Raw genomic sequence first — 23,584 nt, 5'->3', positions numbered from 1 at the left:
TCCAGAAAATTAGTCCTGACTTTTGTCAGTAATTTTTATCTATGGCTGTAACTTTTCTGCTTTAACCTAAAGGATTGGAACAACCTCATGTATTACAGAAGAGCTGCTTGGCTTCAGACAATAGCTGCAAGGCACTTTGAACACAAATTGTATTTGAGAGTGAAGGACAAAGAGATGATTGCATTTATATCTATGACTCTTTTTAGTAAATTTTTGGAAAAAAATGCACTAAGACTTATTTATTTAGGTATACCCTCTCCATCACAATACCTTCTTAATGAGAATGCTTATTCAACAGGTAGGAGGTAGTTCCACAGCGATGGTATAGCAGACCTCCCCTGGGCTTGCGTGCCAGCAGCATCTCTGCTGTCATATAATTAGGTGATGCTGAGGAAGAGCTGGGGCAGGAACCAAATGTGTTCAGTAGTTGAACTACTCTTCTACTGGCTGTTAAATGCTCCTCTTTATAGAAGAATGGAGCATTTTGCATGCTAAATATTGAAAAATGTATTTTCTTCTACATAACTTGCCAAAGAGATTGTGAAGACCCAAATTCACCAATGTCACTTTTAGTCAGCCTGGGCTAATTCACCGCAGGGTGTCCTGATCATGTGGGACCCTGAAATGACATTCCTTTCTTCACAGCCGCCTCCTCCAGCAGCAGGACTGGGTGCCAGCGCGGTCCCTGCGAGTCCGGCTGGCAGTCCCTGCCTGGGAGGCAGGATGGGGCCGGCCCGCAGCACAGGGGGAGGGCACAGGCTCGGACGCCTCGTTAGCAGCCCTGCCGCTCGCTGGCACACGCCACAAGGAGAATCAGCGCAGACAGGAGGGCTCTGCGTGGAGCAGGTCTGCACCTACAGCCCCTCAGGGGACCGACCCTCCGGCGGGGCACCCGAGATAAAGCCGTGGCTCGCTGCCCACCTGGGCACCCTCCGCATGCCCGGCCATGTCCCTGTGCGTGCAAAACGCCCCCACTGAGTTGTGTTAGCGACAGGAGGAGAGGACATGGTGTTTAGCTGCACCAGGGGAGGTTTAGGTTGGAAACCAGGAAGCATTTCCTCACAGGAAAGGTGGTTAGACACGGGAATGGGCTGCCCGGGAGGCGGTGGGGTCACGTTCCCGGAGTTCAGGGAACGCGGACCCGGTGCCAGGCGGGGCTGGGCACGGGAGCGGCTCCGTGACCCCGCGTCAGCGCTGAGAGCCCCTGCTGTCTGCCGTTCTTCGATTGTGGCCGAGCTCCCTGCACCCAAGAGCCTTTTTCTTCATCGGCTTTCACCCTCTCGGAGGACTTGCTGGTCCTCCCGTAGTCCTTGGCAAGGACTGATTTAATTTCTCTCTCACAGTAATTGCTGGGGCCGCATCTGCCGGTTCGTACGGGGGGCAGCTGAGGGTCCCCGCGCCTCCTCCGCTCGGGGTGCTGCGGGGCCGGCCCCACGGGCAGCTACCGCGGGCTTCCACAGGGCTCGCAGGAGAGTCACTTATTCCTAAAGAGGCGCATAGGGGCCGCGTCCCGGCTCCCGTCCCGGCTCCCGTCCCGGCTCCCGTCCCGCTTCCCCGTGCGGGCACCGCCGCCGCCGTGTGCGCCCGCAATAGCGCTCCGCCGCGGCCGGAACTCTGCGCGCAGCCGCTGTTTCCGGGAGGGTGGCTCCGCAACGGAGCGGCCGGTGCGGGTGCACGTGGGCCGGGCCGGGGGGAACAGCGCCGACCCGGGGGACAGCGCGGGGCCCGGGGGACAGCACCGACCCGGGGGACAGCGCGGGGCCCGGGGGACAGCACCGACCCGGGGGACAGCGCGGGGCCCGGGGGGACAGCGTCGGGCCGGGCAGGACCGGGGCCCACGGCACGCCCGGCACAGGTGAGTGGTGGCTGCTCGCGGGAGCTGAGGCTCCCGCCGCTGAGGCCCGCGGTGTGCCCGCGGCTCCCGCCGCTCGGCCGCACCGCCGCGGCGCTGCCGGCCTGGCCGTGCCCGCGGGGCCCGGGGCTGCCGTGCGCCGTGCGGGGCGCGAATGGGCCCCGTGAGTTGGGTCCGGGAGTGCTTCGCGGTGTTCTCCGGCGGCTGTGCTGTGTACGCGGGCCCTGTGCTAACCGCGCTCTCTCTCTGTGCCAGCTGCGCCCGCTGTCGAACGGAGGAACTCCGAATCCTGCTGGTTGTAAACAACTGTTGAACGAGTAAGATGGAGGAGAAAGAGAAGAAGAAGCATCGTGCAAAGCAGAGCGGGCCCAAGGCAGAGAAGAAAAGGAAACGTTATCTCAATGACCTGGGAATAGGCGAAGAGGAGAATGCACGGAAGAGAAACCCCAAAGCCTTTACGGTGCAGTCCGCGGTGCGGATGGCCAGGACTTTCCATCGGTGAGGAGTGGGAAGTGGCTCTAGAGCGTGCAGAGGCGGCTGGAGGGGTGGGGGTTGCCTGGGCTTTCCGTGTTGCTTTGTGTAGACATATACAGGCTGTGATTTTCACTGATGTGTCTGCCTAGCGTTCAACAGTCACGCTCTAGCCTGTCTGTGTGTGTCAGAAGTGGGGTGCTTTGTGCATCTCTGTTACACTGTACACTGTGCAAATCGATAGAAAAGCAGTATAGCTTCTTAGACTCAGTGAGAGTTCCTGATATCTCCTTGTGCTCCATTTTGTGTTCAAGCTTTTGCAAATACTGAAGACTTTCAAATAGTAAATGCCACAATCCATGATGCTTCTGTATTTATTTATTACGAATTTCTCCTCAGAACTCAGGATCTGAAGACTAAAAAGCATCACATTCCCGTGGTTGACCGGACTCCTTTGGAGCCACCTCCGGTGGTGGTGGTTGTGGTTGGCCCTCCCAAAGTTGGAAAGAGCACTGTGATAAAGTGTCTCATTAAGAACTTCACAAGGCAAAAGCTGGTTGAAATCCGGGGTCCTGTTACAATTGTTTCAGGTGAGAACAAAGATAGGAGAAGTAAAACCAGACTTTTCTGCAGTGATGCAAGTTGGATGATTACATGCTAGACCAGAATCTGGGTCCCAGATACCCTGGAGGAACTTCAGGAATGTGACTTGAAAAGAAATCTATGAATTGGCTTGCTCCCTCTGTTTCATTTTTTGATGCTTAATTCTGTTTGCAGGTAAAAAACGCCGGCTGACTATTATTGAATGTGGATGTGACATTAACACAATGATTGACCTGGCTAAAGTTGCTGATTTGGTAAGTTAACAATGGAATGTGATTTCTACTATAATTTATATTGAAAATACTACTTTTGATTGGACTGCAGCAGTGTCTGGTTTCTCTACGCATTTTTTGCTGTCAAAGGCAAAACTGTGTTTGGTTTCAAAGAGAACAAGACCTGAACTCTTTGACAGACCGCATGTTCTGGAACAGCCCCAGGACTTTACTCATCTTGAGGGTGGGGGAAAGTAAAGTGTGTGTGTTGTGGTGGGGAGGATGTGAAAGATGGGAAATATGCTGAGCTTCATTGCTAATTCCACTGGTAAACTCCTAGTGGAAGATGTTATAACAAGCCAAGGTGACACAGTGACTTCTCATTAAGGGATTTAGTTAAACCATATAAAATCTGAAAATGATTTTTAGTCAAGAAGTTTTAAACTAATGTTCAAAGTGGAAGTATGTATTAGTGTAGTAGTTGGGGTTTTTTGTGCATTCTGAGGTCTCAATCTGTCTCCATCTGTCTTGTAATATAACTGATTTCAGTGGAGCGTGGTCATTGTTGTAATTTACTTGCAACTTTTGGATCAAGAGATTACATCAACTGATCCTGGGGATTCAGTGCATGATCCATTTGTTTAGAATTTTACTTTACAAGTGGATTTGGAGTATATTATTTGCAGCTGATTAGGTATTGGGATCCTTGTCTAAGTATTAACTATGTAAGTATCTAAATACATGTGTATACTGATCTAGATATTCTTCTATTTGTATGTTTTCTGATGAGTACAGGAGATGTACCACACAGTACAAATACTTTTGCTGCTATATTTGGTGGATGTTTCAGATTCTGTGTGCACATGGTGGTGCTGAGAATCTGTTTGGATTCATTGTTAGGGGCGTAAGATTATATCAGTGCTTGGAGATGTGTCATCAGTTCCTGTATGCTTTAAGTTCTTTATTATTGTTAAGACTCTAAACCAACTTTTCTTGCATTTTCATGTGACTCTTGGCTGCTGTTTCCCTGTGCCAGTGCATTTTAGTGATTTGTAACAGCAGTTGCAACAAGGGAAAAAAGTTGGTTTTTTTTACCAAAAGACTTGGCATTAGCAGCATTAGTGTATTCAAGACACAGATACAAGAGTTTTATTAATTTTCTAAGATGTTCCTGAGAATCTTGGAAGATAATCAGTTTTGCATGTTTTAAATTCACCAGGTAAGCACTTGTTCAGATCTTGTTATAATGCCGAATGTTACTGCATACTTAGAGCATCTAGAACATCTTTAGCAGCCAAGTTCCATACTTCAGATAAAAAGCCAAAGTTGGTTTTCAGGTGTATGAAAAGAAAGTACAGAACCTTTTGCAAAATTTTGGTTCCTGAGAAGTTTAAGATTTGAAGGTGTGGTCTTTGAAATAATCTCATGTGGGCACTGTGGTATTGCCTCAGTGAAATGTGAATATTGTGTTTACAGGTTCTCATGCTCATTGATGCCAGCTTTGGATTTGAGATGGAGACATTTGAATTCCTGAACATTTGCCAGGTACATGGCTTTCCCAAAATTATGGGAGTTCTAACCCACTTGGACACATTCAAGAACAACAAACAATTAAAGAAGACTAAAAAGAAGTTAAAGCACAGATTCTGGACTGAAGTGTATCCGGTATGACATTTAGCATTAATTTTTTTCATGTATTTTGCTTTATGGAAGCTAAATTAAAAGTGGGTCAATACTTGTGTTTATTATGTTCTTATATCTTTTAAATAGTTAAGTGAGCAATGTTGATACTGTATCAGATTGTCTCATCTTTCTCCCGTTTGCTGCAATACTTGTGTGGTTATTTTCTATCCAGTGTGATAAGCCACTAAATTTGCTACTAGGTCTGTTATGCAGGGGCTGCTCAAGGAGGATCTGCTTGTAGGTCTGTTTGAGGTCTTGAGGATGTGAATAGTTTTCCAGTGAGATTTAGGGGATAATTTTCATATTGAAGTAACCTGGTTAGTTTGATCTTTCAGACCCAGTTGTAATGTAATTTTCAATTAAGATTTACAAATTACCATTGCATTAACTGTATATTTTTCTTGTTAGCTTTATGGGTATTAAATCGAATTTTTTATGTTTTTATGTCTTTTTAATGTATTTAGGGTGCCAAGTTGTTTTATTTGTCTGGGATGGTTCATGGAGAATATCAAAAGCAGGAAATTCACAATTTGGGGCGTTTTATCTCGGTTATGAAATTCCGGCCTCTCACTTGGCAGACGTCTCACCCGTATATTCTTGCAGACAGGTGTGTTTTTCTCTCTGTTCTTTATTCTCAGTGTAGATAGCACCTTGTTGTTTGAAAATGCTGTGCTATTGGCCCTCAGCTCTGTGTGTGAATGGGTGTTTGGTTTTCCCCAAGTGGCTTTGGGAAGGGAAGGCGCCTCTTCAGGTTTGTGCCGTTCAGTTTTCATTTGTGTCAGATCATGTACACGCCTCTGGTCTATTGTAAACACTTTTGAAACACAAGATAATTAAAATAATCCTGCTTGTTGATGATTATTCTTTCTGTGGAAAAGAAACAGTGTTCTAGTGATTAAACAACAGCTGGTGAATTAGTCCTTTGAGTTCCCTGGAATATCCCTTCTGCTCCATCTCCCAGTATAGCATTTGATTCACAGTCTCCTTGGAACATGAAAGTAATCTTGATGGCAGCTGTGCCTGCTTGAGAAATTACCTCACCTTTCATATTTTATTGTCATAATGCTTACAGTTATGACTAAATTTCCACAATAATCCAAGGTGCCTTGAATGAGCCTCTTTAGCCCTATTTCTTCAGGAAAAATTATCAGAGAAGTAGATAAGCATTGTGCAAAGTCCTGCAAAACGCATAAAGCAGAGAGAGGGCAAATGCAAACCCCACATTCTGTAGTTTTTCAGTAGCATTGTTTTAGGTTGCTGTAACTGTTGCAGTTTCGTGATTGTTGGGTCAGCTTTAAGCTGTTCTGCAGCCGGGTTGTGTCTCCCATTCTCCTGCTTGGCTCTCTGTGCTGCCTCCCATGGGCAGTGTAGAAAGGAGTTTCCCCCTCCTCTGCCTGCAGACACCACTCTTTTCCGTGGTAGCTCACCACCATTCTTAGGGAAAAGAAGGCGTGTGGCTGCTGGAATGTGACATGCAGCTGTTTGCCCTCTAATGGTGACATTGATTAGAGGAGGGTTGTGTGTGCAAAGCCAATAAAGAGTAGTTAAAATGTGCTAAGAAAGCAGTACCTGTTCAGTGAAGTGTCAGTAAACCTTCTGGAAATTTGTTGAACATAATTGTACAGCTTTTAATATACAATTCTAAAATGTTTTTAGGAGATCGTTTTTTCCATTAATTTTTTCTTTCTTACAATAATTCAGTTTTGACTATTAGAGTCTGCAGATCATGCAGTGGCAGCAGTGATGTTCTCTTCTCTTAAATTACCTTCTCTGAAAAGTTACCATTGAGATTCTGGATATTTTAACTGTCATTTTAAATGTTGAGTAGGATGGAAGAGCTGACAAACCCAGAAGATGTTCGAATCAATCCCAAATGTGACAGGAAGATATCACTGTATGGATACCTGAGAGGAGCACACCTAAAAAACAAAAGTCAAATTCATATGCCAGGTAATTTATCAGTCTTAGAAGAACAGATTCTTCACCTTTCTAATTACCTATTATGTTTTTGAAATGTTTTTCATAATGGACATTTTTGTGAAAATAAATCTTGTAAATAGTTTTGCTTTTAATTGTGCAGTTTTGTTGCACTGATAAACACATTATTCACAGTATTTAAATTTTTTCAAAGGTGTATCACTTTAAAGGTGTTTAAAATGTAAAACATACCAACCGTAATGATGGAAAGTAAATTTGAATGATGTGAATTAGTAAATTATGTAATATATTTATTATGGTCAGAATTGAATAATATTTTAAAGGAATGATTAAAAAGTTTAAATGAAGAGCTACCATGATAATGAATTTACAGACCCACTCAGAAAAGTGAGTTGCTGGTTTTTGTCATTTGAAAACAAGCAAAGAAGCAAACAAAGCTTTACAGGATTCTGGTAAATTTATGTATACTTCTCTGAGTTCAGTGGTAAGGCAGAGGAATTGGATGTTTAGTACAGAGCTTCCTGTTGGTGAATCATTGTGTGTCCCCTCAGGTGTTGGAGACTTCACTGTAAGTGATGTGAGTTTCCTGCCAGACCCCTGTGCTCTCCCTGAGCAGCAGAAGAAACGTTCTTTAAATGAGAAAGAGAAGCTTGTCTATGCCCCTCTTTCAGGAGTTGGGGGAATTGTGTATGATAAAGATGCTGTTTACATTGACCTTGGTGGAAGCCATGCTCATGAAAAAGAAGAGGTAAAAGAATGCTGCTGGTGGTTTGAATTCTCTTGGAAAATATAGTTTCTATCCTTAAAGCCGAAATAAGTGTTTTAAAATAAGCTTCTTTAAAATAGTCAATCCTTATCTATCCATAGTGGGTAATTAATTCTTTTTTCCTTCAGAGATTCCAGAGAAGGGATATTTCTATTATCTGTTATTTTACAAAACATTGGAAGATCTGTTGATATTAAATACCTTTATTTTGTGTAATAACTTTCCAAACATTGACCTAAGATTTATGAAATCTCCTGGTGCTGGACTATTACTACTCTTATTTTGGAGGACATGGTGATTGTTGGGAGAAAACTTAAAGAATTTAACTGGTCAAAGAGAGAAAAAAAAAAAAAAGATTTACCTACAAACAAATTGAATTCAGTTTTTTCCCCTGTATTGTGCTAAATGTTAAATATCTCTTGGTCTGTGATAATGTGCTGGTATTTATATTTTGAAGGAATGTCTCTTCAATTTTTCTTGGGTTGATATTATAGATATTCTTGAAATGTGAAGAGGGAAAGGGAGACCTTGCTATTCTATTCTGAGAAAATGTTTCTTTAAAATGCTCTGCAATTTTTTCTTGCATATGCATAATTTTGCTGGTTTAGACTGATAGCTGTCATTAGACATTTGTTTATTCAACTTAATTGAAAAGTAAAAAATCTTGTCTTTCCAGGAGGAAGTGAGGCCAAATCATGAACTTGTCCAGAGCCTCATCTCCACACACTCAGCCATTGATGTTAAGATGGCATCAAGCAAGGTCTCTCTCTTCATGGACTCTACACCCTTGGGTTCAGAAGATGTAGGACAAGAGTAAGTTTTAAATGCTGAGCGGTGTTTGAGCATGAATGAATCTCTAATTTCAGGCTCTAATTTAGGAAAAATTCTCAATAGAGCACAGCTAGTAAAATGACATATTGTCTGATTTTTCCTCTTCTGAGGTTACTCATGTGCCACACTGTATTTTGGGACAGAAGTAATTGGTACTAGAAAGTTTTGCAAGCAGTGTAGTCCTGCCTTCCAGGAATTTCTTCTAGTACAAGTAACATTTCTGTTTTAATACATTCCATGGAAAATTAAAAAATTTCTTGGAATTATTTTTGGCATTCAATAACATTCAATACTTTTGAATAAAGAGACATTAAAGGATGCCAGTGCCTTTCTAATGGTTACATAACTTCATTTTGTTTGAAAGAAAATTTGTAGACACTTAATTCTTTCATTAAAATTTTCTTGTACTTTACCATCTTACCCCAAATGTGGTCTTTGGGTCAGGTTTGTGATGCCAAAAGAAGAGAGGCAGGTGGATTTGAAGACTGGAAGAGTTCGTCGGAAGGCCGTATTTGAAGATGACGAGAAGGAAAATGATGATGTAGCAAGTGATGAGGAAGATGACCAAGAAGAAGGAGATGAAGAAGAAGGAGACGAAGAAGCAGTGTCTGAAGATGGAAGTGATGGTGATGATGAAAATGATGCTGAGGAAGGAAGTGAGAGAGTGCTCTTACAGGAAGGGATGGCTGTTAGGAGAGCCAAGCGTCTGAAGACAGAGATGGCTCAGGAAGAAGCTGTGAATGAGCTCCCAGCATTTGCTGACAGTGATGATGATCTGGAGATGAGCTCTGAAGAAGAAGAAACTGCCCCTGAAGACAGTGAGATGGAGGAAGAGGAGGGGGACATACAAAGGACTTGTGAAGATGAAAGCTCAGGTAGTGAATCTGAGGCTGCAAATAAAAGAGCTGACTCTAAGCAGTATGATATGGATAGTGAACATATAGAAACAAAACCACAAATCTCAGAGCACAGTCCCAAAAGAAAAGCAGTGTTCACTACAGATTCAGGAAACTGCACCGCGGAAGAGGCATCAGAATCTGAGGATGAGAACTCTTCTCTTGAAGAGGGTGATGATGAAGGAGGATCACATGAGGAATTAGAAGGTGGAGAATCAAATAGGAATGGATTTCAGCAGAGTCAAGCAAAGAAAGCTGATAGTGTTAGACAGACTAAAGTTAAAACTGTAGATACTGAGGATGATGATGTGGAGAACCTTCTAAAAGAGGAAGAGGAGTATGAAGAAAAAATAGATCTTTCTGCTGACACAACAGGTAGACTATAACTGTTTAATTTTTACTGTCCACTTTAATTGTATTAATTGTTAAAGGATATCATTAGTAAATACTCCATCATTTTGCCTGTCATGTGTATGTATTTATGTATGATTCTTAAGTAGAAAAACTTCAAGTTAGGAAATCTTGAAATACTTGCTATTAAACCTTTCATTTACATTGTAGTATGCAGTGTCAGATTTCCCTCCTCTAGAATGGAGGTGATTCATTTTATAAACAAAACTTCACTGATTTTGCATCTACTTTTCTTTATCTTTATAGCTATGTGTGTAAAACAAATTATGATGCTCTATTAGATCTAGAAAGACTAAAAAACATGTCTGGGGGAATGTTACTAAAATGCATTAAGTATTCACTGTGCAGTGGAACAGGTATCTCCATCTTTGGAGATGTTCAAAAGCCATCCTGACATGGTGCTGAGCAACCTGCCTTAGCAGGCTGCTTGAGCAGTGGGGCTGGACACAGAGACCTCCAGAAGTCCCTCCCGACCTCAACCATTCTGTGAGTCTGTGAAGAAGATATGTATCATCGTGAGCATGATCAAATCTGTTACTGTTGTTAATAAATTTTTAAAATTCTATCCTAAGAAAAAAAAAAACAGTGGCATAATTTGTTATCAACAGTTTATGTTTCTGTGTATATATGGAGTATGAGAAAAAGAAATTGTACGTTCTGTCTTCACTTCTTAAGTCTCTTGTCATGTCCTTATTTAAATTATTTTTGTAGTTGCTGATTCTTGTTCTTTTTTGCAATTTTTTTCCCTTTTCAGGTGCACTTAAGTGGAAAGAGGGTCTCACACAGAAGGCAGCTGAGGCCTTTCTAAGACAGCAGCGATCAACCCCCAATCTTCGTAAACTTGTGTATGGAACAGGTACAGATCTGTTTGGAAACTTGTCTCAATATGTGCTGGCTTTTAGCTGTTACCAAGTTTTCAAGTCAAGAATATTTGAGCATGGTCTTTTGGTAGGAGGCTTGAGGAGAGTTAATTACTATTTAATTGCTGATGCTCATTTTCACTAATAATTGTAATAAGACAGTTTTTACTTTTCCCATAAAAAGCATTTTGAGTTCATTTTCCAGACTACTCAGTTGTTACTCATGTTTTCTGATACAGTTATTTCTTACAAATGTTTAAGGTTTGGTCGTTTGTGTAATGATCTGATAGATATTATGCAAACCCATTGTGGTAATAGTGTTTCATAAAGGGATTTTGTCTGTTGGCTGGTTTCAGGAATTTCTGTCTCACAGAAAAGTGGCTATGAAAGACTCTCTTATACATTTCATAGTATCAAGTGTTTGTCAAGGGGAAAATAAATGGCTTAAAAGAAAGAGAAAATTGCTATTTATGTAACTTGTCCTGTTTTAATTAATAACTTTTATAGTGGTTGAGTGTGCCAATCTCATTGTGCAGAACCTTTGTAGAACGTGATGAGAATTTGGGCTTTGTAAACCTTCCCCAGTGCAGGTGTGGAAAGACTTTCTGACAGATTCTCCACTCTGGTATTCTTGAATTACAGGCAGGCTTAATGTCCTTCCTGTTCACAGATCATTTTGGTATTGTTTCAGTTTGTGATACTGAAGAAGCATCCTCTGTTTACTTATGTTTTTTAAATATAATTCCAGTTATGAAAACAACTAGATCAGTGTACCTTTCTGTTCAGACTTTTACATTTAAAACGGTTCCAGTTTGGTTCTTTAATTTCCTCAAACTGCTGCAGCTGTTGGGAAACAAGGAGAGGGGTGGTTAATGAATTTCATGCATGTACTGTGGGGAAAATCATCACAGTCTCTGTGTTTGGTTTAGCTGTGGAGGATGAGGACCAGGAGAGTGAGGATGCAGGTGATGAACTCGGAGGTTTGTTTCGTGTCAGCCGTCCAGACAAAGCATCCAGACAGAAGGCTAATGCTCTTGACTGCTCCAAATTTCTGGTAGAAAAGCTGCAAGATTGGGATTTAGAAGAGGTAATGCCATTGGATAATTGCTTCTTCATATCCTGCCTGGTTCTGTCCTGTCTGTGTCTCATAAAGTGTGACTGAGTTGTCATTGAAACAGACCTGTGGGAGCTATGGCCACTGTGTCTTAGATTCTGCCACTTGCTGTCACTGTAAGTAACAGATTCCAAGGTTTGTTCTTAGAAGAGTGGCAAGTTACAGTAAATAAATTTAATGCTTATCTCACTTGAATATTTGGTGGATAACAGTTTGTTCTTTATTTACCAGAAACTAAAAAGCAGGGAAGACCCAAGTAAAAATCCAGTGTAGGGTGGAGATTTTGGTAGTGCAAAGACCTTTGAGCAAGAATTAAACTGGGTTTACAATCCTGCTTTTGGGGAGGCATTGTGTAGTTTTGGTAATGGGTGAATTGATGTGGAGCTGCATGTGAGAATTGTCACTGAGGTGATGTCTCTGATGGGGAAGTGGGGAATGTCTTGGGGAACATTTCTGTTGATGATAAGCTGCAGCTGTGCAAGGCAATGACACTTATTTTGCAGGTTATGAGCAGTATTCGAGACTGCTTTGTTACTGGAAAGTGGGAGGATGATAAAGATGCAGCAAAGCTGCTGGAGGAAGATGGTATGTGTAACACTTCTAAAAATGATGCCTATATACAGGATTTTTAAGAAAAGTGTGACTTTTTAGTTATGTATGTAGAATATTGTGCCTTGGTGCTATACTTGCAGGTTTTTTTTTTTCAAACTATTATATAAATTATTATGTAGATACTGACATAATTGCACATTGCTGTCAGTCTCTGTAGAAACAGTAGGCATATACCACATTCTGGAAATTTTATTTTCCAAAAAATAGAGAATGTAATTTAAATTACAAAATGGAGTCCTTAGTCTCAACACTTGGACATGCCAGCTTTGAACTATGCATCTGAGTTAATCTATTCATTATTTATGGTTTATTCTTTTGGATAGTCATGGTAGAAATAAACAGAAACTATTCTTTATTGGGAAGACAAACTTGCCTTTCATGTTTGGCTGAAAGGTGAGACCTATCTTCAGATTTTTTGGAGGTGTGTTTTTGTTTGTTTGTTTTTAATTTGGAAATATTTAATTTAATAATGTGGCTGTATCTTACATGCATTATGATTGTGCTTTAACACTATAACGTTGTTTTTAACTTCAAAACTGTCAGCTATACATTTTTTTTAAATTAAACATAGTAACTCAATTGCTCTGCTGATGTCTTGTGTCATTAGAGTGCAAATGTATGTACTGGGAGTCCTTTGGGGTTATCTAAACATAATTTACATTTTTTAAATCATAAGAGTATTGAAAGGGTAAAAGAGGAGCCACGTTGAGTTTAGCTGGGAATTTTCAGCTGAAGCTGTAGAAAGGACAGAACAAACATATAAAACTTGATAGGAATCAAAAATATTTGGACTGAAACTAATCTCTACAGCAGCACTGAGAAATATATAGTACTGAACACAAGAGAGATGTTGTGGAGCAATACAGCAGAATGGTTAACTAATGCTCACTTGTCCTGGGTGCTCACTGTTGCAGAAGAGCTGTATGGAGATTTTGAAGATCTGGAAACTGGGGTTGTACACAAAGGAAAGGCTGCTGCTGGAGGAGAGAAGGTCTGATCTGCATTTTTGTGTTCTTTAGCAACATAAGTGTGTGTTTCTTATCAAGTGATAGGCATCCTCTGTAATAAATTTGGTGTTCATAGAATCAATAGGAAGGAAATCAGTGAGAGCATGAAAGAAAATTTATGTTTATTACTGGCTTTATCTGGAGTGGCATGTTTTTAGCCTGAGCCTGAATTTTTGTTTATAGTTAATTATGTAGAAGTCACATCACTTATTTAACAGTAGGTGTCAGGCTTATTCAAGAGCTGGAGGATCTGGAGGCAGGACAGAAGTATTTTAAAACCAAATGTAATCATGATTCTTTGTACTATGTCATCTCATCTGATGCAGAAGATTATAGCACTCTGTTTAAACACAACATATAGTGGAAACTTGACACAGTTTCCTAGTTCATTCCTCTTATCTGCATAAAGGAGGTTGGTGGAAGTAATTTTATGCTGTGGCTTGGATGTCTTCCAATAACAGAACTGTAGTTGTCTGTGACAGTACAAACTGAAAAATCAATTTCTTTTTGGACTGAGCAACTTGATGGCTTTGCATTCATTATAAAATTGAGGGTAATGGCATAATTTTGGCAGTTTTCAAATGGTCTGTGAACAAACTTCCTTCTCCCTGGTCTCAAGAGTGCTTCTAGCCTTCCAGCACAGTATTGCTCAATGCTATCAACAATTACTTTTTTTTCCCTCCGGTATTAAAGATGCTTATATTAGCTCTAGAAATAACTGAGAGCTATTCTAGGGTCAGTTGTAGGGTCTGTTCCCTTACATGAAAATGATTTTTAGTCAAAAAAGTTTTATCAGTGAAAAGGAATATGATTAGATCATGAGATCTTTTGGTCCTTGCTGAAGTTGTCTTGTATGAACAGCTTACTAATTTCTGTCTAACATTGAAATGTTTTTCAAGTGTCTAGTAATTGACAGTATAAAAAAGTATTGTTTAATCATATCTATAAAAGTATTGTTTAATAATATGTATCAAAATGTTGATCAGAATGGGTTGTTTTCAGTGGACCATTTTAAATGTTTGACAACTTATTGTTGATTAGTCTGGAAGTGAAGAAGAGGAGGACGAAGATGAAAATATGTCCAAACCAGAACCTGAGGAGGAGGAAAAGAAAAAGGAGCGCATGGACAAGAAAAGAAAGCTTAAAGAAATGTTTGATGCAGAATATGATGAAGGGGATGCCACATACTTTGATGATCTTAAAGAAGAAATGCATAAACAAGCACAGGTACAATCTGCTAATTTGACAATTTATCTGGTTATATGTTTTCAAAAATGCTCCACAGAATTTGTCCCCAAAAGATTTTTTCTTTGAGACACAGGTGGTGCTCAGGAGGTATTTCAGAAAGTACACACAAAGAAATACATGCTTGTGGTTTTTTTTATGCTTGAACTTTTTGATTCTGTTATGTGGAAAGGAAAATAAGCCAACAAGCTAAACAAATGAAAGCTTAATTTAAACTGAGTGCAGTATTTAACCATACTTTAACTCATTGAATAAGCCAGGATGTATCATTAAACTTCAACTACTTTAAAAGTTTTTAAATAAAAAAGACATCCTTTTATGTGTAGGAAGGTGAAAATTCTCCTCATATTAATTTCTCTCATATATTTTCCTAGTATTATTTTGGTGTGATTTTTTGCAGTGATATTAATGGATAAGTAAATTCTCTGTGACAGTCTTTTTCATCCAACTGTGAAGTTATTTTGAGGAAAAAATAATTAATGACTATTGCTCTGTACATGTGGTAGAAGTCTTAGAATCTGTGAGGTGTTGGTTTTGTTCCAGGCCTTTGTTTTTTTACATAAGAAATTTTAGGCTTAAAAGTAATTTCCTTCTTTCACTGACTTGGGAGAACACTGCATTACATTGTTAATGACTTCACTGTCTTGTCTTCTGACAAAATTTTGCCCTAAGTAGTGTTAAATTAATCTTTACTTGTTTGTATTAGCCTCTTTCACAAAGGGTAATGTGAGCGCTGCTATGCTGATGCACTGAGAGCACTTAAAGGATAAAGAAGGATATTCCAGTAAAAGAATCAGTGTCTTATGGGTAGCTAAACATCAGGAGCTAGAACAGGAAGGTGAGGCTTCTGTTATTCACAAGGCTATCTTCTTAAATATTTGCACAATATCTACTTCCTTATCCCATGGTACAAAAGAGCTTTTGATGATGTACAGTGTAAGGATGCACAAAAATATTTTTAAGCTGTTGAGTAAGACAGGAATGCTGCATCCTCATGAAGTGACACATTAAAGATCAGGACATTAACTTTAAAAGGTACTTGGGCTCCTAAATAAAAAAATGTACTTCAGACAGTTGTGTCTTTAAAATCCAAAGTCACCATAGTGCAAGGTATATCAGAAGTTACTCAGCCATTTGCTTCTCTTGGGTATTGTCTTTCAAGGAGACTAACAGGCCCACTTGAGATCTCAAATTGGAAGGACTTTGTGGTGGTAGAGGTCTTCCTCTGAATAGGAAGTCACAAAACTTATTAGATCTTTCCCAGAAAGATTTATATAAATGTTGGCATGTTTTAAATAGAATCAGCCCTTCATGAACAAGTTGCTAACACTTGAATTTTGTGAATTATGTTCTTTGTCACATAGCTTAATCGAGCAGAATTTGAAGATCAAGATGATGAGACCAGAGTGCAGTATGAGGGATTCAGGCCTGGGATGTATGTTCGAATAGAGATTGAGAATGTACCCTGTGAATTTGTCCTGAACTTTGATCCTCATTATCCTATCATCCTGGGTGGTCTCGGCAACAGCGAGGGAAATGTCGGCTATGTACAGGTACGTAGCCAAAGGGCTGAGTGCATTTTATCTTGGTACAGGAGTGCTTCAGGGTGTCTGGAGTTATGGCTTTCTGTGCTTAAAATACAGTAAATGCAGAGAGAAACTTCCGTCCTTGTCTCCAGAATAGGGATTTGCTTTTGACACAAAATGTAGTTCTACAGTAGCAGATTCTGGATTTTTACAGGCTTAATTGGATAAAGGTTACTGTTGTTTAATGTTCTGCTGCAGAAGTGTCTCAGGACTAAGATCTGATACTGTGTTTGCTAAGTTGCAAACATTAATTGTACTCTGACCTTCATGATCTATATACAAGTGACTACAGAAAAGCTACTAGCACATATATAAATGTATTTTTAATATAATACTTGCTTGTATACATACACACATGGCTTCAGGGTGAATGAAATACTGATTGAGCTTCCCAGTCAACCTAACGTTAGTGAGAATGTTTGAAGATAAACAAAGATATAACTTAGTGTGTTGAAGATAAAAAATTAAAGTTTGAATTTCAGACTCACTGTTGCCATCCTGTCGTAACATGGCTCACCTTCTCTTCTATTCAGCTGCGCCTGAAGAAGCACCGGTGGTACAAGAAGATCCTGAAGACGCGCGATCCCTTGATCCTGTCGCTGGGCTGGAGGCGCTTCCAGACCATCCCCCTGTTCTACATGGAGGACCACAACGGGCGGCACCGGCTGCTGAAGTACACGCCGCAGCACATGCACTGCGGGGCGGCCTTCTGGGGTGAGCCCCCACGGCCCTGCGCCGCTCGGGCTTTGCGGGATGCACCAGGAAATGCAGCTTTCGGGATGAGAAATGCAGCTTCTGAAACTTCCCTGTGGAACAAAACATAACACCAAGGAGTATGGGAAAATAGGCAGTTGGCTAATGTTTGTGGATTGTTTAAACGATTTGCAAATTGTTTGGCTTTTAAACAAATTCTGAGCATTCTGCTAAGTTGTAGCATGTCAAAGAGGAACCTGATTTGTGTGCAGATAGACTTTACACACGTTATGGGACCTGCCCTTGCATGAATAACCTTGTTAACCATTTCTTTATGGGGCTTTAAATGTGAGCAATTGTTCGAGTTCTTTAAACTTTAATTTTCTTAATTGAGTATATTTGTCATGTATTTTTAAGCTTTTGGAACTTAAATAGGGACTAGATATTGTGTAGTAAAACTCCTCAGATATTTTAAAATTTATTTTCTTTTAGGGCCCATCACTCCTCAGGGGACAGGATTTTTGGCAGTGCAGTCTGTCAGTGGCACGACGGTAGGTTTGTTACCACAGAATGTTGATTAATGCTTTCTATGGATATTTGGGCAAAATATGTATATTTTGGGAAGAAGGTTTACATTATGATAAAGCAGTGTAGTAGGAACTAAGAAAGTAGCTAGACTCAAGCTTTTGAAAGGTGTATTACATTGAGGTGGGAAACTATATGGAGAGGATTTTTTTGTTTGTTTGTTTTTTTAAACCAATTTCAGGAAGAAATTGTTTACTATGAGGGTGATGAGGCTCTGGCACAGGTTGTCCAGAGAAGCTGTGGAATTATTATCTCCTTCCTAAATATGCCTTCCAAGTACTATTGCACAGTTGTCTTTTTGCATGTTTGAAAAGGGTATTTTCATCATGTGTCCCTCACATAATACAGTGTCTTAGAGCAGTGCACAAAGCACTTCTCCTTTGAGACTTTCTGTCTGAGTAAGATTCTGTTTCATAAAGAGAACACAGTGAGGTAGATCACAAGGACTTTTAGATTGTTTCCAAGGTAATTAGCATGGCAGTTCTGGAAATCTCATTAGTGAATGGTAGGAATGTTATGTCAGCAGCACCTCAACTAGTCTGTACTAGTCAATCTACATTTTTCATGCTGCATTACTTCTGTAAAGGTTAGAAATTCTGAATCTTAAAAGTGAAATGTGGAGTGCAGGTGCCCCACAACATACTTCTCTCTAAGTTGGAAAGATTCAATAGGTGGACTGTTTAGTGGAGGAGGAGTTGGTTGAATGGCCAGATTTGGAGGGTAGTGGTCAACAGTGCAGTGTCCTGATGTGCAGTGGTGACAAGTGGTGTCCCTCAGCAGTCTGTACTGGGACCAGCACTGACCATCAGTGACACAGTTTGGAGGCACCACCAAGCTGAGTGGTGTGGTTGACATGCCTGAGGAATGGATATGTCCAGGGGAACCTTGAGAAGTGGTCCTGGGGGAAGCCCATAAGGTTCAATGAGAACCTTAGGGGTTCCCACACCAGACGTGGAGCAACCCCCAGTGTCAGTTCAGATTGTGTAATGAAGGGATTGAGAACAGCCCCTGCTGAGAAGTACTTGAGGATTCTGGTGGACGAGAGGCTGGACATGCTGTGGTCATGGGAGCAAGAGCAGTGCCAGCAGCAGAGCAAGGGAGGGGATTCTGCTCTGCTCTGATGAGACCCCAGCTGTAGTACCACGGCCAGCCTCGGGGCCCTCAGCATAGGAAGGACTGGGACCTGTTGGAGCAGGTCCAGAGAACAGTCACAAAGATGATTGGAGGGATGGAGCACCTCTCCCAGGAGGAAAGGCTGTGAGAGAGTTGGGGTTCATCACGGAGAAGAGAAAGCTCTGGGGAGACCTCATCGCAGCCTTTCACTACATAAGGGGGGTTTAAAAGAAATATGTGGATAAACATAGCAGGGCCTCCTGTGGTAGGATAAGGGGAGTGATTTTAAATTAAAAGAGTTGGTTTAGACTAGATATGAGGAGGAAGATGTTTGCAAGGGTGGTAAAACACTTAACAGGTTGACAAGAGAGGTTGTGGATGCCCTGTAACTGGAAATATTCAGTCAGACTGGATGGGGCTCTGAGAAACCTGATCTATTGGAAGATATCCCTGCTCACTTCAGGGAGTGGGACTAGATGATCTTTAGAAGTCATCTAGATGACCTTCCAATCAAACTTTTATTTAGCTGTGATTCTAAATGATGTCTTCACTGTTTGAGAAATACACATTCAGCAGTGCCTTTCATGTCTGATGTTTCAGCCTGACTTCCGGATTGCTGCCACAGGAGTTGTGCTTGATTTAGATAAATCCATAACTATTGTAAAGAAATTAAAGTTAACTGGTTTCCCATTCAAAATCTTTAAGAACACTTGTTTTATTAAGGTAAGTTCATAGGTATGTATACTGTAAAACCAGATGTACTAATATTAGGAAGGAATGCAACCTGGAATTGTTTTTTCTGAGGCATAAATTCTCAGTTATTGTTGAATGCTGTTCTAGATCTCAGGAGCTGCCTTTGGTTTTTTGAGCTCCCTTCTATGTGATCTCTAAAGATACTGGTTACTACAAGGAATATGAATGATTGTTAACCAGACAGAAATTTTGGAACAGTCGTCTGATTCACATTCAGTGTGATCTTTTTTTCCTTCCCACCCCCTGCTTCCTTCCTAAACCCCACTGATTAGTAGTGGTAAACACATTTGGAGAATGTAAACCTGTGCCTGGTAGGTGTCAGTCTGATCCCACTAAATTTGAGCTCTGGAGTCAAAGGAGACTTCTAGCAGTGCTTAAAACTTCTCAGTTACAGTTAAAAAAATGTTTGGGGTAGGTAGTGCTGCAGAAGTAAATGTTCACTGACCTTCCCACTGTGCTTAGCTGTGATTTCAGGCTCAGGGAGAGCTTAGGTTGTTCTGCATTTGAGGCAGCAAGCAGCTAAGCATTGATCCCAGCAATGAAGCACTTAAGTATTTGCACTAGGCATAGATAGATTTTTTCCTTGCTTTTCTTGTGATATATGAAAGAAGCACAAACCTTCAAGAACTGTATTGTATTAGAATCTCAGAACTAGCAACTTAAGGCAGCTTGATTGCTTACTTTTAAGGTATCCTGTGTTCCAGCAAATTACTTTAAAGGAGAACTGTAAAGCTTCTGTAGATATGTTCAGTTTTGAAATTTTAAATATATATATTTAATGCTTAGCAACCTTGCCTGTGATATATGACTAAGTAGATTGCTTTCAGTAGCTCACCTAAAGTCATCCCAGTAGATTGCTTTCAGTAGCTCACCTAAAGTCATCCCAGTGGGTTTTTGTTATGATCAGCACTCTTAGTCTAAAGACAATGCTATGCTTCTCCTGTTTCTCTATAAGATATACTTGAGGGAATTCTGTTTTTGTGGCCTACACAGGTCACAGAGAGAGACTTGGCATCTCGAGTGACTGTGGGTAATTCACATTTTCAGGGAATGTTTAACTCTCAGTTGGAAGTGGCTAAATTTGAGGGTGCAGCAATCCGTAGTGTGAGTGGCATCCGAGGACAGATCAAAAAGGCCCTTCGAGCTCCCGTGGGTGCTTTCAGAGCAACATTTGAAGACAAGTTGCTGATGAGTGGTAAGTTGCACATTGCAAGTAAGTTATCATACAACTTTCATCCTTCTTCACAGATTGTAAAGCCGTGTCTCAGAATTCTGGGATCTGATAATTGAGATGTGAATTTGTAGAGTAAGAAATACCTTGTGAGGTGCAGAGTGGAATTCAAAAGAAGTGTATTTTGTGTTGGATTTCTTTCACTTATACTCAGAAGTCATATAGTATGCAGATAAAAAGGCGTGAGTTGAAGACATGCATATTCGAGTGTTGTAATTCTTTACACAGCGTGGTTTAAGTGTTTTACACAGCTTTTCTCCTTGAACATAATGAATTGAATTTAGTGATACAAGTGCTAGAAGGACAGTTTTTTTAGAAGTCCAAGGACTGTCATTGTAACTCCAGTTAACTTTTTTCTGTAATCTTTTTGGGGAAATTGTGCAGAGGATCTCCTGTGTTGGCTGAGTGCCACTTTGATATTGAGTAAAAGAGTTCATACTTGGGTTTATATGACCTGTTTTCCTAAACACACCAAAATCACAGATAGTACAAAATAAAAGCAAGTTAGTTCTTTTATAAAAATAGGCAAAGAAAATTGGTTTTGTCAGTAATTATACAGGCACATCTATATCTACAAATGCTTTTGCTTGTTCTTGAATATGAATGATGAACAGGATGGTATTCAGCTGCCTACTCTTCAGGAATGTGTGCTGTTCATGCCTTTATAGGATTTTGCATTGCTTTTACCACAAGTTGAAGACATTCTGTCTATATACCAAACACTATGTTAGCATGTGGTGTAGTATCTGTTCTGTTCAGGCAGTCTTTGCTTAGTGTAGATGTGATGAACTGTTCACATTTCATATTTTTAGAGCCAAGTAATGTTCCCTTTTCTTTCAGATATTGTTTTTGTGAGGACTTGGTATCCAGTTTCTATCCCAATGTTTTACAACCCCGTAACATCCCTGCTGAAACCAGCAGGTGAGAAAGATAGTTGGAGTGGAATGAAGACAACAGGCCAGCTGAGGTATGAGCGAGGCATCAAACTGAAACAAAACAAGGATTCTCTCTACAAGGTATATTTCTGTTTTGTTGTTTGTTTTTTTTTTTAAACCAGTCAGATTTGCAGTGTGTCTCAGACCTGTGCAAACTGGGAGCAGTATAAATACATCTTCATACACATGCATGTGTGACTTCAAATTTTTATCTACAAGGCGCAGTCCTGGCATGAAATGGAAATAAAACAGCTGAGAGTAGATTGTTATGGGTTAGTTAAAGTTTATAAAGTAATCTGCAGGGTAGAAGTCTTCTCCAGAAGCTTACTGAGACTAATGCTGTAGTCATTGGGATGAACATATCATTGACAGTTCAGTCCCAGGATGTCAGAGGATGTTGTAGGATGTTGTTTTTTTACTTTTGGTTTGTGTTTTTTGTGGCTTGTTTGGTTTGGTTTTTTTGTTTTTGTTTTTTTTTTTTTTTTTAGTGTTATATATATATTTTTATTCATTCTTTTAGCCTATTGTGAGGGAGAAGAGGCACTTCAATAAGCTGCACATCCCTAAAGCCCTGCAGAAGGCACTGCCTTTTAAGAACAAGCCTAAGAATCTTGAGAAGAAAGGCAAGACTCCAAAAGACCAATGGAGACCAGCTGTTATCAGGGAGCCTCATGAAAAGAAGGTAATTATCACTTACTCTGAAACAAGGACTCCTGAAGGGTAAATGTGCTGTTTAAAGCTTTTCTAACTATTGTTTTGGCATTTGAATCCACTGCTAGTGCTAAAGATATATATATGTTCCTAGTGAAAAAATCATCACTTGCAATTTGTTTTGTTCCTGTTTGGCACACAGTATGTATATGGAACTGTCACTGAGTGGATGGTGTCTATTTTTTAGACTAGTAGGTCACCTGAAGCCTAAATACGATTTTTGTCCTTGTCACAGCACTTGCAATTATTTCACTTGGATTTAGTGCTCTCATATTATGGGTGACTTAAATTGACAGCTGCAGTTTTTTTGACTTGTCATTGCCATGCATTATTAACACAGGATTTGAAGCAAATACTCTGCTTGCAAAATTGAGAAATTAGAGTGCTTGCAGAGGCAAGAAGATCCAAACTGCAGTTTAAGTGTTCTACAGTAGCAATTAGGCATAGTCTTTTAAAAGCTATCTAACCAAAATCAAAGTTTAAAAAAATTAAAGCTTTGATTAACTTCCTAACAGGATAAATAATTAAACCATTTTAGAAACTGGGTAACAGGTGCAGAGATAATTAGGAACTTGCCTGGAATCTCTGATTCATTATGTGTGTCTGCTGAGGTTACACTGTGTCTTGCTCACCAAAACTGAACTGCATGTCTATTGATTGTCTATTTTCCGTTCTAGATATCAGCTCTACTTAGTGCTTTGAGTACAGTGAATAATTACAAGATAAAGAAAGCCAAAACAAAGCATCGGGAACAGCTTAAAGAATATCTAAAAGTTAAGCAGAAGGAGGATGAAAAGAAATTCAAGAGGCAAAAGGAGGCTAAGAAGAAAGTCTATCGCATACTGGGACAAAGGGAGAAAAAGAGGCAGAAGTCAAGCTTGAAAGGATCAAGTAAGGGAGAGAAGAGTACGTAAAGTTTCATCAGATTTCAGGCCAAATGAGGAAATAGGGTAGCTGTGCAATTTTCTCTTGAAGAAACAAAATGGCCTTGGACTAGACCAGATGTGCTTTCAAGAGAAGAAAGACATGCAAATATGACCTTATTCACACTCTTGAGTACATTTGGCATTGTATATAAATAAGATGTAGAAGTATGAATTGTGGTTTTTATAGAGGAATATTCTGGAGGATTTTGTATTTCAGTATATTTCTATGCATACTGCATATTCTATCTAGCCAATAAAATATTTTAATCAATTATAGAATATTGTTTCTTTGTGTTTTGTCTTAGTGGACTTCTTTTGAAGAAAACTCCCCTGAATATCTCCAAATATGTCCCTTATTTTGAGCTATTACCTAAATTTTTCCCTTGGCAAATCTTTTATTAAAAGGTGTGAAGATCAACTGTTACTGGGTAGGAGTTTGGGAAATTCTTTATCTTTGATCAGAGTAGCTCATTCCTGTGCTAAGATAACTTCCCCCTGCATAAAAGCATCTCAGTTTTTTCCACTTCTCACTAGGTTATTAAGCAGATCT

General features: G+C 40.2%; 1 protein-coding gene across 2 annotated transcripts; it reads left to right on the top strand.

The window, feature by feature from the left end:
- Positions 1-792: 792 nt before the first annotated feature.
- Positions 793-23,313, top strand: BMS1 (BMS1 ribosome biogenesis factor). 2 transcript variants are annotated; one of them, XM_021526666.2, is made up of 23 exons: positions 793-846; positions 2,108-2,350; positions 2,723-2,913; positions 3,101-3,180; positions 4,615-4,803; positions 5,286-5,428; positions 6,650-6,771; positions 7,311-7,507; positions 8,202-8,338; positions 8,801-9,627; positions 10,418-10,519; positions 11,453-11,610; positions 12,141-12,222; positions 13,164-13,240; positions 14,298-14,483; positions 15,866-16,054; positions 16,621-16,801; positions 17,273-17,331; positions 19,079-19,201; positions 20,279-20,426; positions 21,303-21,478; positions 21,918-22,079; positions 22,786-23,313. In XM_021526666.2, exons 2-23 carry the CDS (start codon positions 2,175-2,177, stop codon positions 23,020-23,022), a joined length of 3,942 nt encoding a protein of 1,313 aa, XP_021382341.2. In that variant the 5' UTR covers positions 793-846; positions 2,108-2,174; the 3' UTR covers positions 23,023-23,313. The 2 variants fall into 2 exon arrangements, with proteins under 2 accessions (XP_021382341.2, XP_077640689.1); XM_077784563.1 differs by lacking the exon at positions 793-846 and adding an exon at positions 1,745-1,855.
- Positions 23,314-23,584: the final 271 nt, after the last annotated feature.

Source organism: Lonchura striata, chromosome 7, assembly GCF_046129695.1.
Source record: "Lonchura striata isolate bLonStr1 chromosome 7, bLonStr1.mat, whole genome shotgun sequence".
NCBI lineage: Eukaryota > Metazoa > Chordata > Aves > Passeriformes > Estrildidae > Lonchura > Lonchura striata.
The sequence above is the reverse complement of the archived record's forward strand: the minus strand, read 5'-3'. Positions and strand labels throughout refer to the sequence as shown.

Bases quoted from the DNA above. Each gene is read 5' to 3' on its own strand.
- BMS1 (XM_021526666.2), top strand. From the start codon at position 2,175: ATGGAGGAGAAAGAGAAGAAGAAGCATCGTGCAAAGCAGAGCGGGCCC. The intron at 5,429-6,649 runs GTGTGTTTTTCT...AATGTTGAGTAG, and splicing joins CCGTATATTCTTGCAGACAG to GATGGAAGAGCTGACAAACC. The intron at 8,339-8,800 runs GTAAGTTTTAAA...TCTTTGGGTCAG, and splicing joins TCAGAAGATGTAGGACAAGA to GTTTGTGATGCCAAAAGAAG.